Here is a 16,023-nt window from a genome sequence, read left to right as displayed (position 1 = left end):
TTTATCATTACATGTAATTGTTTTACAAATAGTAGTTTTCAACAATTATTCAAATTACCATTGACATAAATATAGATGTTTTATGACATCTCTGTTTCTTTTAGTTTTTTTTTACAGGTTAATTATATAATATTGTTTTTTATTTATTTCTTTATCTGAATTTTTTTACTTTCATCACTGTAATATCAAAATAATTATCATAATATAATTGTTACATGTTTTCATTGCTATGTTTTAAAACAAAATAATAGTTTGAATCTTATTTTAATATTATTATTTTAAAATAATTGGCTGAACAATTTTTGTATTGTCAGTTAAAATTCAGTATTGTTAATAATTGTGTAGCAATATAATATAAAAATTTCATAGAGTAAAAAGCTATGTATAGATATAAACATCTGAAAGCCCAATAGTTATATTTCAGCTCAAATGATTTCCATATTAGATAGGCAACCCTTTAAAGATCTAAATTAATTAATAAATATTTAATTATAACTATTAAGTTTAGTAAGAGGTGGTGCTTAACATCTACTTCTAAGCTAAATTACTTAGCATTTAATTATTAATAGTAACAGTAGTATAGCCCAATCTAATCTGGAAATTGTTTGGCTCTGTACATCTTTAGATGTGTACCAGTACATATATCTTTACTATAAATTTGAAAATAATTATCATAATAAAATTAATTTAATTTTTTAAATTAGGTTTATTCACATTACAATCTAATTTCTGGAAAAGATTATTATAAAGTAAAATATAGAAACCATGAAAAATTATTTACAGTAATAAAAGTCTTTAAAATATTTTTTGATATAGGAATACATAGCAAAATGGTTTGGATTTATGCAAAAACAAATTGGTTATGATGTTCTTGCTGAAGATACTATAACTGCACTGTTACATAGTAACAGAAAATTATTGGAACAACATATTACTGCAGCCGAAATTGAAACATTTGTTAGTTTAGTAAGAAAAAATAGAGAAAGCAGGTTAGTTCTTATTTTTAATTAAATAATTTAAAAATAATTGAAATGATTTGTAAAAATTTGATAATATGACATATTTTTAAAAATTCCAGAACAAATATTAATGTAAGAAACTAAGCATGCTATTGTATTCTTTGAATAAATATACAGATTATAGTATTTTATTATAAAACAAATCAGCATTCAGTTTGCATACTTTAATTGTTACAAATTTCTATATTAAATATATATTTACTCTGTTATTGAATTTCTGATTCAACATTGTTAGTCTGTTTAGTACATTATAAAGATTTTTGGATACTGCATTTTTCTTTTGTGGTGATAGTTAAGTAGTTGTCTGTATTTCAAACATTTACAAGAAAAACTATGGAATCTACATATTGTATTGAATTGAATTTGCTTTATTTACTTTGTTAAAAATTTTTAATTCTCATCTTTAAAACACCTCATCTTGTATGAAATACAAATGTATTAAAATATTTAAACTCAAACATGGAAAGAAAAAATGTTTGAGTGATTTTTACCTCCTAGAAAATTGTTGATAAACTATGTTATCTTAAGACTTGTCTATGTATTTTAGTTTGAATAATTTTTGACATACTTTTAATAATGAAAAAAGCTAGAATTATTTTGAAACAATTTTTGGGTTATTTTAAATTAGATATTTATTGATAACTTATAATCTTTTACTTTAGATGAATTATTCTGTAACAATTTGAACGTAATTCATATTGTGAGAATTCAAGTGATAAAGAATAATTTACTACTTTATTTTAGAACTTTGAAAACATTAATCAGAATATGTAATCTTTATGACATCTAATTTGTAATGCTGAACATACTTAGATTTGAAAACATTCTCAAAATGATAATGATGATGATGATTTCAAATTTGTACATATTAAATGATCAGGAAAATTATTTAATTTTATAATCGGAACTCTGAAATTGATTTGTAAAATTAGACTCAATTTTTCAGATTCAAATAAAACTTTTCTTTGCTATTAATATATATATATATATTTTAAATTATGGAAAAATAAATCTATTGAATCAGATTTATAAATTGTTAATATGAAGAAATTTTATTTGTAAATTATGTATTGTAAAGCATTATTTTTTGTTCTCTCATATTACATACATTGATATCTTATTAAGATATATATATATATATATAAAAAAAAAAATCATTATTTGAAAAATATTTTTATTTAAATTAATATTTTTAATATTAATTTAATATTGTTTTTATTTTTGTGTATTTATATAGAATTTTTTAGAGGATTTATAAAATTTTAAAAAAATCATTTAATTATTTGTTTTCACTGTTGATATATTTTCTAAAAGACTAAATTGTATGAGGGCTGTTTCTTTTTCAACCTCCATAAAACAAAGAAAAGTGTAAATAACAATATCAATTTATTACCAAAAGTTAGGTACAAACATGGTTACTTTTTGACATAATCACCGTGAAGATTGAGACATTTGCCTATCTGTGGACAAGCTTTGAAATCCTCTCTTCATAGAATGTTGCTGCCAGTGACTTAAGATGGCCTTAACGACATTGTTTCGAAGATTGTCATAAATCTCAAACCACATTTTCAGTTCAGGAAAGAGGTAGAAATCTTCACACATTAAAAAGTTTCAAGCTGGGGGGAAGTCTGAAAAGTGAAAGTTTTCACCACCTTTAAATACCCAGCGTATAGCCCCAATTTAGCACCGAGAGACTTCCACCTCTTTCCTGAACAGAAAAAGTGGCTAGGAGGGCAGAGGTTCGTGACTAATGATGATCTTCAAATCAACGTTAAAGCCCAACTCAAGTCACTGGCGGCAACATTCTACAAAGAGGGGAGTTCAAAGCTTGTCCACAGATAGACAAATGCCTTGATCTTCATGGTGATTATGTTGAAAAGTTGGTCGAAAAGTCAAAAAGTTGGGTACATGTACCCAACTTTTGGTAATAAATTGATTTTATTATTTACACTGGTCTTTGTTTTATGGAGCATCAGAGGTTGAAAAAGAAATGCCTATGTATTTTAGTTTCTTGAATTTAAATATGTTGAAAAAAAATCATTTCAGTTGCTTTTAAATTTAGATGTTCAATTATTTTAATAACTCTGAATCATATTTTAATGTTGAAAAGCAACATGAATTCTAAAAAAAGGTAAAAATCAGATTTATGCAAAACAATATCTTAAAAATAACAGCATTTTCATGATATTATTTTGTAAAGCTACAACAAATTTCTTAAAGTTTATAAAGTTTTAAATTTTAATTTCTGATTTTTCTAGATTATCTAGAATTTAGTATTTGATAGATGCAAATTGGATCCCCTTTTTTGAAACAATAGCATGCAGATTTTATTAAATTTATTTTTATAATCGATAAATAAACTATTGCTTTTTATAGTGATGTCATAATGAATTAATCTGATTTATTTCATTTATTTAATTGTATAAACACTAATCTGTGTGAAATAAAAGATAAAATAATGGCGTCCTGTAATTAGTAATAAAATCTAATATAATGTAAATAAATATTGTGTGCTGACATTCCTAGAATTGTATGTAGTTTTCCTAGAGTTAAATAAAAGAAATTTATTAGAATTCATTTATTGGGATAAATAAATTATACTTACTATAAAAAATAATAGTTCATTTATTAATTATAAAAATAAATTTAATAAAAGCTGAAAATTCAGAATAAATGATTATTTTCTTTCATTTTTAATTAATGAGATAAAAATAATAACAGAGATGATTTTAAGAAGTTTTATTATTTAAAAATTAATTTATCTCTCTAATATTCATATGTTAAATGTTAGATGGAATAATATTAAAAGAAAATTTTTGATATAGTACAGTGTAAATTATGTTATGAATATTAATATAATATAATACTAATATTCATAATCCAGTTTATACATGTAAATATTTTTCAAAATGTTAAATGATGATTATTTTTTTCAGATTTTTAGACTACTTATCTGATTTGTGTATTTCAAATAAAGTAGCAATACCTATTACACAAGAATTAATTTGTAAGGCTGTACTTAGTCCAAAAAATTCAGATATATTAATAGGAACAAGGTAAGTAATGTAATTTTTTATTATATAATTATATACAGGGTGGGCCAATGAAAACGAAACGGCAGAGTGTTCGTGTTCGTCCAAGCAAATCGCTCGAACAGGTCGATTTTATTCTCAAGGGGACATCTTTTGCAATAAAGTTTTTGCGATTCTGAATACAACAGACAACAAAAAATTTTAAAAACTCATTTATTTTGTGTTAACTAAACAAACATTTTTTTCGAAATAAATGTTTGTTTAGTTAATATTCAGATTCGCAAAAACTTTATTGCATAAGATGTCCCCTCGAGAATAAAATCGACCTGTCTGAGCGAACTTCACTCGTGACTACCGGTACATATAAAGTCTAATCCAGCAACTTCAACTTTAAATTTCCGGTACAAACAACGTCGTTTGTACCAGAAATTTAAAGGTTGAAGTTGCTGGATTAGACTGTCTGAGCGATTTGCTTGACGAACACGAACACTCTGTCATTTTGTTTTGTTGACCCACCCTGTATATATATATATATATATATATATATTATAATATATATATATATATGTTGTTTTCTTTTTTTGAAAATTTTAAAAACCTACAGTAAAATTCCAATTATCCAAATGAATTGGGATCTAGAGTCATCTGGATATGGAATATCTGGAGAATTGGAGTTTTTCTTAAGTCAATTTTTAATCCAAACATTCCATTATGTACAATACAAGTACATATTTATGTGCAAATAAAATATTGAATGTGGAAATGTACCTGCAGATAAATATAGTATATTTTCTACATTTAGAAAAAATTAATTTTCATCATGCTTATACAATACATATATATATACTTATTTTAACAAAGTTGGAGAGCAGTCCAGATAATCAGCATTGGATAATTGGAGTTTTACTGTATTTATTAAAATTATATCTATATACTTCTTTTAATGATTTTTTCTTCACTAGCCATTAAGAATGAGAGAATTCCAATTAATAAAATTCCTTATTAATCATGTAAACATCAAATACATCATTTTACAAACAGCACAATCTATTAGTTCCTAATTGATCTAAATCACTCATATATAATATACAAAAATTAGAAATTTTTTGCAAATAATTTTCAGATGTAATGATTTTTACGTTGTAAACTAACATGAAAATTTATGTAATTTTACTAAAGTTTTTCTGTATGAAATCTTTAACATATTGTAATACTAAATACTAAAAAGTATTACATTAAATTTTCATGTTAGTTTACAACATAAAAATCATTACATCTGACAAAATTATTTGCAAAAAATTTTTAGTTTTTGTCCTTGTGTCATTATAATTGAAACTTTATATTGAATTTTTAAAAACTAAATTATTTAAAAAGTGGAGAAAGATACATTAATCAAATATTAATTAATTTTCCAAATGTTAAATATGATAAATTAAATACTTAAATGACAGTTTTATACATATAATCTACAGTTAAATTTTCATATAGCACCCTTTTATATAGTGCCATCTTCATTCAATGAATACTTGTGAATAGATTTTCCATATAATTATTAAATAGAGAACCACTGGTATCTGTGAGTTACTAAATATATAGTTTGCATTGCAGATGACATTACTAAATTATATCACTCTCAAACACAAAGCTTGTATATAGCTTTCATTACTACATATATATATATGATATCTTATTGATTGAGATCGTACATTTTAGTGTCCACCAAATTGAAGTGAACAAATACAGTATTAGTGCTAAATCAAAGTTTAACTGTATTTCTAAATCTGTATGTTTAAATTCAAAATTTGAATTATATTAATAATTTTTATCGTTTTATTTTTTTTCAACAGCAAAATAAAAGCTTTGTGCTTTAATATTTTTCATGTATATGCTAAAAATAGTTAATTACTGTTACTTTGGTTTAGTTCAGCTTACTAAATATCTATATAGTTTCCAAACATTGACTATGCTTTAAAGCTTAGCACTTCAGATACTTTACAATACATTTCTAATATGGTGCTTTTCAGTTATATTTGTTTTTATTATTTTCAGTGCATGCCTTGTCCTTGAGGATTTTGGGGATTTTATTTATTTATTACTTTTTCTTTTGCATTAATTGTTTAGACCTAGTGCTTGTACTTAATAAATAATAGTATAAATATGTTGAAAGCCTTATATATGCATTAGCAAGTGAGAAGAGGAGTTGTTTCTCTCTTTAAAGTGATATTTGCTTTATGGCAGAGGCCTGGAACTTAACTTACCATATTAGTGATATATGCCCGTATTATTATTCTAATTGATGTAATTTTAAACATTTGAATTTAAGTTTTAATGGCAGTAAAGATGCCTGAATGTATGATGTGTGTACAAATGTGCAAAATATTTTTTTTTTAAATAACTAATAAATTAGAATAAATACTAATTTTAAAAGTTTTCATGGTAATACAAGATTGTCTGAATTTAATATTAAAAGATCTTAAATATTATTTATAAATACTCTGTATGATTATAATAGAATAATTAATTAGAATTTAATTGAAATTAAATTAATATAAATTTTACTTAGTAAAAAATACTGTGTATTTACAATTCATAATTAAAAATATGTTAATAATTTTTTTTTTATTTTAATTAATCAATTTTTAATAAATATTGTAAAACCATTTCTTGTAACCAGAATGGTTCGTACTCAATTAGAAGAAGAAGTAGAAATAGAAGGAACAGGAGGACAAATAGAACCTATGATTACTATTGAAGAAGAGGAAGATGTTTTTTTATTTTGGGATAATGGAATGAAAGGTAAAAGTATTAGAGAACTTGCTGCTGGTAGTCTTGAAGATAATAAAGAAGATAAAAACATTTTGGAATATTATAGGTATATAAAACATTTCAGCAATTTTTAAATGTAACTTTTAGAACAAAAAAATAATTTTTGATCTTTTATTTTAAAGGCATCAATTGGATCTTTTCTCTGGAATGTGTTTGGATAGACAATATCTTGCTATAAATAATCTCTCTCCTCATCTTGATATTGATCTTATACAAAAGTAAGTTTATGCATTTAGTTACTTCTAATTTGAATTTCAGATATTATTCATTTAAACCAGCGTTTCTCAAAGTGGGCGGTGAGTAAATCTAGGGGGGCGCTGGAGGCAGGGTACTGAACGATGATCAAAGGTAAAAGTTCCCTTTCCTCTGTCAAACTGATAAGAGGGAACATTGCATTTAATGGTTTCCAGATGTCGAGAACAATGTACAGTAAGGGCACAAAGTATGAGATTCATAGAAAAGTTTTCCTAAGAATATTTCCAATCCTTTCTCACACGGGGGGCGTTGGGTATAACTTTATGGAACAAAGGGGGTGGTAGATCGAAAAAGTTTGAGAATCACTGATTTAAACTCTGAATTGGATTTTTATATTAATTTTAATTGTGTAAAATATAGACAGGATTTTATCCTAACAGAAAACTGTGTGACATTTTTGTCAAAAATGTTCAAAATAATTAATAAATATACTATATTTTTAAGTACTATATGCATTTTTTCTCTTAACACTGTTATAAAAAATCCATTTTGCGTCATTTATGAAGTATTTAATATTGCTCTTAAAATATCAATTAATATTTATAGTATTAATGTAAATTTTATTTTAAATCTCTTAAACTTATAACATTCCTCAGCTGTACTTTATATAAATAAAGCTGAAAAATGTTACATGACACTTTTGACAATAATTTTCAGAATACGTTCACTTACTAATAGAAAGTGTTGAAATTTGTTATTTTAATTGAAAATATCTATAGTTGAAGAACACTAGAACAATTAATGTAACAAGTTACTAGAATTATATAAAAATCAATAACTTTATCTGTGATTTTATGCTTTTTATATTTTTTTTCTAATTGATTAATACCTAAATATTATAAATAATGCTACTGTCAATTTAATTGATAGTAAAATGAATTTCCAATAATTTAACATTTTATTTAATTTCATTAAACAATAAATGTCAAAGATTAAGTGAATTGACAATAAAAAAAGAAAAGGGAATGAATAGATTAGATTGTGAAGTTTAAATGATATCTGAATTCAGCTAATAAATTTATATATAATTAGATAGGTTTTTCTAGAACTGTTAATTAATTGCATTAACATTAAATTTTTATTAAATGAATGGTTAATGTTTGTATGGAAAAAATTGGTTTAGAATGATGCAGTTTGAACATTCATTAAACTACAAAGGTCTGATAATGGAATGACAAGTATTTCAAAAATGTTAACCATTTATTTAATAAAAATTCAACTGAAATATAATTTGAAATTTCCTGTTTCTCAAAGAATGTGTGATTGTCTCAAATTGATTCTTGTGTCTTTTTCATGTGTGGATTTGGCATTAAAATGTACATTTATACTTAAAATTTATTAGTCTCCTTTATTCATTCTTAATTCTTTATGGGCTTTCAGATAGTGTCAGATAGATTTCATTTTAAACATTAATACTTCATGTTATTGTCTTGGCTGTATATTTTTGTTTTGACTGAATTTAATGACAACAAAATTGAAATCTGTTGTTTTAACTCAATGGTTTCCAAAGTAGGTGGTAAGTAAATCTAGGGAGTGAAAAGAAGTATGTGGGCAGTAGGAAGCACTAGAGGTGGGTACTGAATGGTGACCATAGGCAAGGATTGGGGTCATCGGTGACAATCTTTTCCTTTCCTCCATTAAAATGGGTAAGAAGAAATATTGTGTTTAAAGGTATCCAGATATGGAGAACAAGATATGATAAGGACACAGTGTGAGGTTCATACAAAGGCTTTTCTAAGAATATTTCCAAGCTTTTCTCACACAAAGGAAAATGGGTTAGAGGCATTTGGTATAAGTTTATGGAACCAAGGAGATGGTGGCTCGAAAATGTTTGGGAATCACTGTTTTAACTTATGAAACTACATTTTCAAATAAAGATAAATTTTTCTGCCAATAGAGTTAAATAGAGTTGTAAATATTTTTTAAAAAAGTTTTAATATGAAATAGTTAATAAGTCTAAGAAGAGTGATTATTGTATAAAAGATTAACCTAATATTAATTGTAAATATTAAGTAAAGTGTTATGTAAAAATCAAATTAAAATACTAATTAATTAATTTAAATAAATTTAATAATAATTTCATTTTTCAATCACAAGATGTATGGCTGACGAAACCTTACCATTTGATCTGCGTGCTGCATTCTGCCGCTTAATGTTACATATGCATGTAGATAGAGATCCACAAGAACAAATAACACCAGTGAAGTATGCTCGACTGTGGTCGGATATTCCAAGTAAATTATCCATTCAAGAGTGAGTAATTTCTTAAATTATCATATTTAAAATTAAATATCAAACTTTTTTGATAATAACAAGAAACTCTGATATTAATATATTTAAAGATATATTAATTAAAAAATTATTTTATGTCTACAATTAAATTATTCTATTAGATATCTATTCCAAAGATATTTATTATTTTAATTATAAATAATATAGATTCATTAATTAAGGCAGTATATTTTTGTTGTAGTATATTTTCAATAAATTTTGGTTGTTTTTATTTAACCTAATCTATGGATAATTTATTTTTTTATCATTATTATTTAATAAGCCTTATTGATTTAATTTTTTTTAAATTTCAAATATAGTCTGATTAAAATTAGTTAATCATTTAGGAAGGAAAGGTTATATGCTATCGAACATACATGATCTGGCAAAATTCTGCTATCAAACATCAAACATTGTTTTGGTCTGATAAAAAGTAGTTTAAATTTTTTTGAACATTTCCTGATTACTTTTAAGAAAAAAATCCAGCAACAAATTGTATAACTCTTTCAGCAAGAGTTAAAAACTGTGTCCATCTATTATGAGATTTTATTTTTAAAAGTTTTTATATTATGAATTATCATAAAATGGAAAATACTTGATTTTGAAACTAGAGATGAGTTTCATAAAAAATTGTAAATGCTAATAATGAGTAAAATCTTCATTAAGTTTGTTTCCACTGGAAATATGACACATGACTCTTCTCTATCTCCTCACCCTTGACCATTAATAATCACCAAAATTTAATAGCATCAATTCCCTAATACACAAACCTTCCTACAGAATTTCAGAAATTCTCAACAAAAGGCATAGAAGTTAAGCTTCAAAGTGGATCATTTTTTGACCGATACTATACTTTCCCTCTGTTATACATAACATCCAGGAAAGTAAAAATAAATTTTGAATATCTGACAGTGGTTTGTGTTTGTCTAGTACAGGGATGGCAAACCTTTTTGAGTCCACGTGCCATATTGTAAGCATACTTAGCTTTAAAGATGTTAATGCGTGCCAATGTCTTAGACTTTGAATAATGATATTTAAAGAAATTAAATGAATACGCTTTAATTCGAATAAATGTAAAAAATCTGATTGAAAAAAAAGATGATCAGGTGATAAACAGAAAGGATGATTGAAAAAGACAGAAATCATATGATACATTACATGCCAGATGATTTCTCTTACGTGCCACTTTGGGCACACGTGCCATAGGTTTGCCATCCCTGGTCTAGTAGATTGATCTTTCGGGTACAAAATTATGAACTACAGATTAAATTGCGCTGGAGTTATTTATTTTTGTAATTTTTGTTTTCTTTTGCTCTTTAATTTTTATTAATTTAAAATAAAAAATAACAATTTTTAAATATAACAACTATCATGTTATTAGAAAAACATAAGGATAGATTCATCACAACTACTTCTGTTTTAAGTTTTTTCCTCCTTGTGAGCAAAGATTAAAGAAGAAAAAGCTATGAAAAATTTTCAAAGATGGTCAAAAACTAAATGAGAAAGAGATTTATACTATTTATTATATCTGATATCTTTACAATAGGTTATTTATTTCTAAAGTTAATCTGGTAAAAGTTGATCAGCAATTATCAGATTTAACAATCAAATGTTGCTGCCTTAATTTCCTGAATAATTAATTTGATTGATCTAAAAGTTCTCCTTTTCAAATTGTTATTTAAAATTATTAAGATATTAATAAAATGTCGAAATATTCCAATGAAATAGAAAATAGATTCAACAATATTCCAGAAATAACCAATTTGAATTCTGATATAATATATAACCAAATAATTCAGATAATGAACGATTATATTCAAATTAAAAACGATAAAAGAACCATTCAGAACAAATTTAAAAAACCATGGTTTGACAAAGATTGCTACAAGATGAAAAAGATGAAGCAAACAAGTCTATAAACATTCCGTGAAAACTCAAATAATTTAAATTTCAATAACTACAGAAAGCTCAAGCAAACTTACAATAACCTAATTAAAGCAAAAAAGAAAAATTATCTTTCTAAACTTGAAACAACACTACTAAAAAACAGCAATGATAGCAAAACTTTCTGGGCACTAACACAAAAATTTCGATTTAAGTTCGACTTATGTGACAATAACTCAATGATAAGTTTTGAAGCCTGGAAAAAATTTTATCAACGTTTCCTGTTACCCAAACTATACCTAATTTAATGTCTAACTACAACTTCAACAACGAATGTCTTAATTCTAAATTTACAATCAAGGATCTTGATGATATAAATAAAACTCGCATTAATACATTACCAGGAAATGATCATATTCCAACTAAGTTCCTAAAAACATTGTCAAATCAAGCAAGAGTGAAACTGCTACAACTCTTCAATTCTATGTACAAAACAACTAATTACCCAGACTCCTGGAATTCAGTAATTTTATCAATGATACATAAAAAAAGTGATAAAATTTCTCCAACTAATTATAGACCAATAGCACTACTGTCAACATTAAGAAAATGTTTTACATTTTTATTAGCTACAAAATTCCAATACTGTACTAAAATAACTGACCTCGAAGCAAAATTTCAATACGCCTTCTTCAAAAATAAAGGAACAGAATCTGCTATTTTCCTACTATCATCCATAATACAACTTCATCTGAGAAAAAAGCAAAGAAAAATATATGTTGCATTCATTGATATCCAAAAAGCATTCGACTCTGTTTTTGTTCCGCTACTGGTATATAAACTAAAAATTAACGGAGCAGGTAATCAATTTGCAAACACTATATCTAAGCTATTCTCAACTTATAACGCAAAAATTAAACAGGGCAAAGCCGTCTCACCATCGCTAACATTAACACGTGGAATACTCCAAGGTGACCCTCTTTCGCCATACCTATTCAATTTTTATCTACTCGAAATTGATCACATATTTCAGAATTGCTCAGATGGAATAGAACTTGGTGACAGGACCTTTCATTATGTATTATTTGCTGATGACCTTGCAATCTTCGCTCCGACAAAAATATCACTACAAAGAAAAATTAATCAACTAAATTCTTACCTCAACTCAATCCAATTAACAATCAATCCTACCAAAACGAAAGTCGTTATATTCCGTAAGAATAGTAAACTCTCCAAAAAAGAAACAACGATATATCTAGACAAGCAACCTCTGCAAATGGTAAATGAAGTCAATTTCCTAGGTGTTATATTCGATTGGAATCATACTTTCAAAGCACATATTTTGTATTTGAACAATAAAGTAAAACTTGCTATAGATAATCTGCTAAACTTATATTCTAACTTAAAAACCTCCGATTTATCTATTCATATGAAACTGTATAACGCAATCATTAACCCAATCATATATTACGCATCCCCAATATGGGGTCTCGATTATATATATAAATTAGAAAAATTTCACATCTATTTTCTCCGCAAACTTTTTCATCTAGAAAGAACTGTCCCAGGCTACACAATTCGCCACGAAACTAACCATATCTGCTCTTATCCATTGTTCTTAAAACGTATCATTAAATTCTACTATCGTTTAAAATTCAAATCTGACAGTAATATTACCTTTTTGCACCACGAAATAATCAAAGGTAGTAAAAAATCAACTACAATACAACTCTGGCAAACTAAACTAAATAAAATACTAAATTCTTTTGGAGTATCAGACCTTTTATTCAAAGATAATATTCAGGACTGGAAATTTGGATATACTATGTTAATGGAATCAGCTATCGCTCAATCTATAAATATGGATCAAAATAGCCTAAATCACAATACTTATCATCCCTGGTACTTAAAAATTTTACAAATACCTTCTGTACAACCTTATATGATAAAATCAACTAACTTCAACGTGAAAAGGCTAATTTCACAATTACGTTTAAATAAATATTCTCTTTATATCAATAATATCTATATTGACCTGTCAAACAATCATTGCCCATGGTGCAAATTCGATAACTTCTCAATTGAACACTTACTTTAGAAATGTCAGAATCTCTCTAATGTACGTGACTCTTTCAACATTCCTCGAATACTCCAAAGTGATTCATCCCAAGATTATAGAAATTCTCTAAATAACCTAAATAAAAATGATCTCTATTCTCTGTATAATTATTTCATTAAGATTACAAAAATGTTGTAAATCTATGTCAGTATATATCAACATTATATAACTTCACCATTATTGTATAATTATATTATTGTATTTGTTTAAATAACTGTTTTTATTTATGTTAATAACGAAATAATATAAAACCAATGTATAAAAACGGTTAAATTTTAATAACCTAGTTAATGTTTTAATAACACGAAAATTTACAAGTCATTTTTGTACAACCCCCTGCAACAGGGATAATCCCCTTTTTGTGAATAAAGATTATTATTATTATTAAGATATTAAATTTCATTTATCTGTTAAAATTTATTTAATTCATAAATATTGTTATAAATAATATAAAAGTTTTGAGTTATGAGATGAATATCTAATGCATTTTATCCAGTATAATGCAAATATATTAGATAATTCCATTTGTTTATATAAATTCTAATTATATAAAAAAAGACCAAAAACATATATGAATTTCATTATTAAATTATATGTATATAAATGCAAGAAAATTAACAGTTCTCTAATATTAAGATAAAAGTGCTCAAATACATTAAAGAAGAAATTCCTACTGATTCCTTGATTTGAGGCTATTTATCTTCATTTACATAAAATGCAAATGTTATTTATCTGTAATTTTTAGGTAAAGATTTGTCTTTTACATTTTTAAAATAAGTTCAGTAATTAAAAATTAGTTTTTAATTTTTTTTATAGTTTTTAAAATATCTAAAAATTTTTAAATTGAGTGTATATTGGTATCATAAACACATTTTAAATTATTGAAGTAAGTAAAATTTTTTTATAGCTATGATTCCAATAAACATCCAGATCCAAACAAAGAAGCAGTTAGACGAAAATTTACTCCAACTATTACTTTTGTAGAAGATTACCTTTGTAATGTCGTGGGTCACATGTGGTCTTTTGCTGACCATGAACAAAATAAACTAACTTATGAGGTAAGTTAATTGTATTATTTTTATATTTATTAAAAATGTTTTACATAAAATAATTTGGCAGATTGCTGGTATCATAACAAAAGAAAATGTTTGACATCCCATTATTTAGAAGCTTTATCCTTTCATCTTAAGTTAAATCAGCATCATTTCAGAAAGTAAATATATTTTAAATTGACAATTAAAATTATATTTTCAAAACCTGGTTCTATGGCTCATCTTTGACTGCGTGACTTATTAATACCCAACTTGTACCATCTTATATAAGCAGCCTTGTTTAATAGAATCTAACTAACGTTTTCGATCGTGTTTAACGACCTTCTTCAGGTTAGAACATCGAAAAAAAAAAAAAAAATCGAACATAAGAACATTTAGCAGTAACGACCGCTCGTTTGGAACGTTTTAAGAAGAACATTTAAATAGGATATCGTGCGCCATCTCTACGTCGACGAGTATTAAATAATACAATACAAGAGAATAATGTAAAGATAGATAACAAACAGTGAACAATAATAATAATAATATATGCCTCGTGGGGATATTGAAAATAAAATACTAACAGAAGAATATGGTGCGTGCTGAACATCTCATATACCGAGGGAAGGGTAGGGGCTGTGCGGAGACTGACCGGCGGGTTCAGCGTAAGCTTCTGCAAATCCGCCTTTCTGGCGTTTACGTGTCGCCTGAGCGCCAGGCCGTAGATATTTTACTAGCCTCTCGGAAGTTTATGGATTGCCCTTTCTGGCTAGCTTTGTAGATATGCCATGCCTCTGTATAACGTAGGTGTTTTATGTTATGAACTGTTTGTATTAGTCTTGCTTGGGCCCATTTGGCTTGGACTTCCTGGGGATCTGCTAGGACATAAGTCGCCAGCGCTGTGCAAGGCTGTTCGTTTCTTATGTTTCTCTGGTGTTCCGCTAGCCTTTCCTTGAGTGATCTTCTGGTGGCACCAATGTAAAATAATGAAAGCACCAAGATACTCACCCTAAAAAGCAGATAAACCATACTATTATATGCTGGGATGATATCACACTTCCTACGTACCTGAAAGAAGCTTGTAAATATGGCCCTAAATACGCACCGAAATCGATACTCACACTAGATAAAATCATGCCGGAAATCGAGCAAGCATTAGAAGGACTCAGCGAGATTAAGAAAGAAACGTTCAGATGGGAAACCGCACTCAAAATCAAGCATGCAAATAGTATAAAAGACAACGACCCTACATGGCAGTATATCAAGAAAAGTAAAGAGTGGCTGAAAGCTAACAACATCGTGCTAACAAGGGCAGACAAATCGAAAGACTTAGTGGTCATGAATAGGAGCACTTATGATGACCTTATGTTAAAGTATCTACATGACACGCAGTGTATTACAACCCACCCAAACGCACTAGAGAAGCTGCAAGCAAGGATTAAAAGATTTGCATGCACACCGCTTGCTAAAGAACTGGGTATGACTAATATCATCGTCCACTCTCCCTCGACACCAAGGCTATTTGGATTTGCTAAAACTCATAAAGAAGATAAGGCATTAAGGCCAGTGGTAGATAAAGGGAGCGC

General features: G+C 26.7%; 1 protein-coding gene across 1 annotated transcript in view; it reads left to right on the top strand.

Moving 5' to 3' along the window:
• Itpr (Inositol 1,4,5,-trisphosphate receptor) overlaps positions 1 to 16,023 on the top strand; it is a 155,076-nt gene that overhangs the window by 48,289 nt on the left and 90,764 nt on the right. The window contains exons 15-20 of the mRNA XM_067270621.1: positions 817 to 989; positions 3,956 to 4,075; positions 6,726 to 6,923; positions 7,000 to 7,095; positions 9,230 to 9,385; positions 14,314 to 14,464. Of these exons, the coding sequence (XP_067126722.1) occupies positions 817 to 989; positions 3,956 to 4,075; positions 6,726 to 6,923; positions 7,000 to 7,095; positions 9,230 to 9,385; positions 14,314 to 14,464 (894 nt within the window). The remainder of the gene's footprint in view (positions 1 to 816; positions 990 to 3,955; positions 4,076 to 6,725; positions 6,924 to 6,999; positions 7,096 to 9,229; positions 9,386 to 14,313; positions 14,465 to 16,023) is intronic.

Source organism: Centruroides vittatus, unplaced genomic scaffold, assembly GCF_030686945.1.
Source record: "Centruroides vittatus isolate TY-2023 unplaced genomic scaffold, ASM3068694v2 contig_1089, whole genome shotgun sequence".
NCBI lineage: Eukaryota > Metazoa > Arthropoda > Arachnida > Scorpiones > Buthidae > Centruroides > Centruroides vittatus.
The sequence above is the reverse complement of the archived record's forward strand: the minus strand, read 5'-3'. Positions and strand labels throughout refer to the sequence as shown.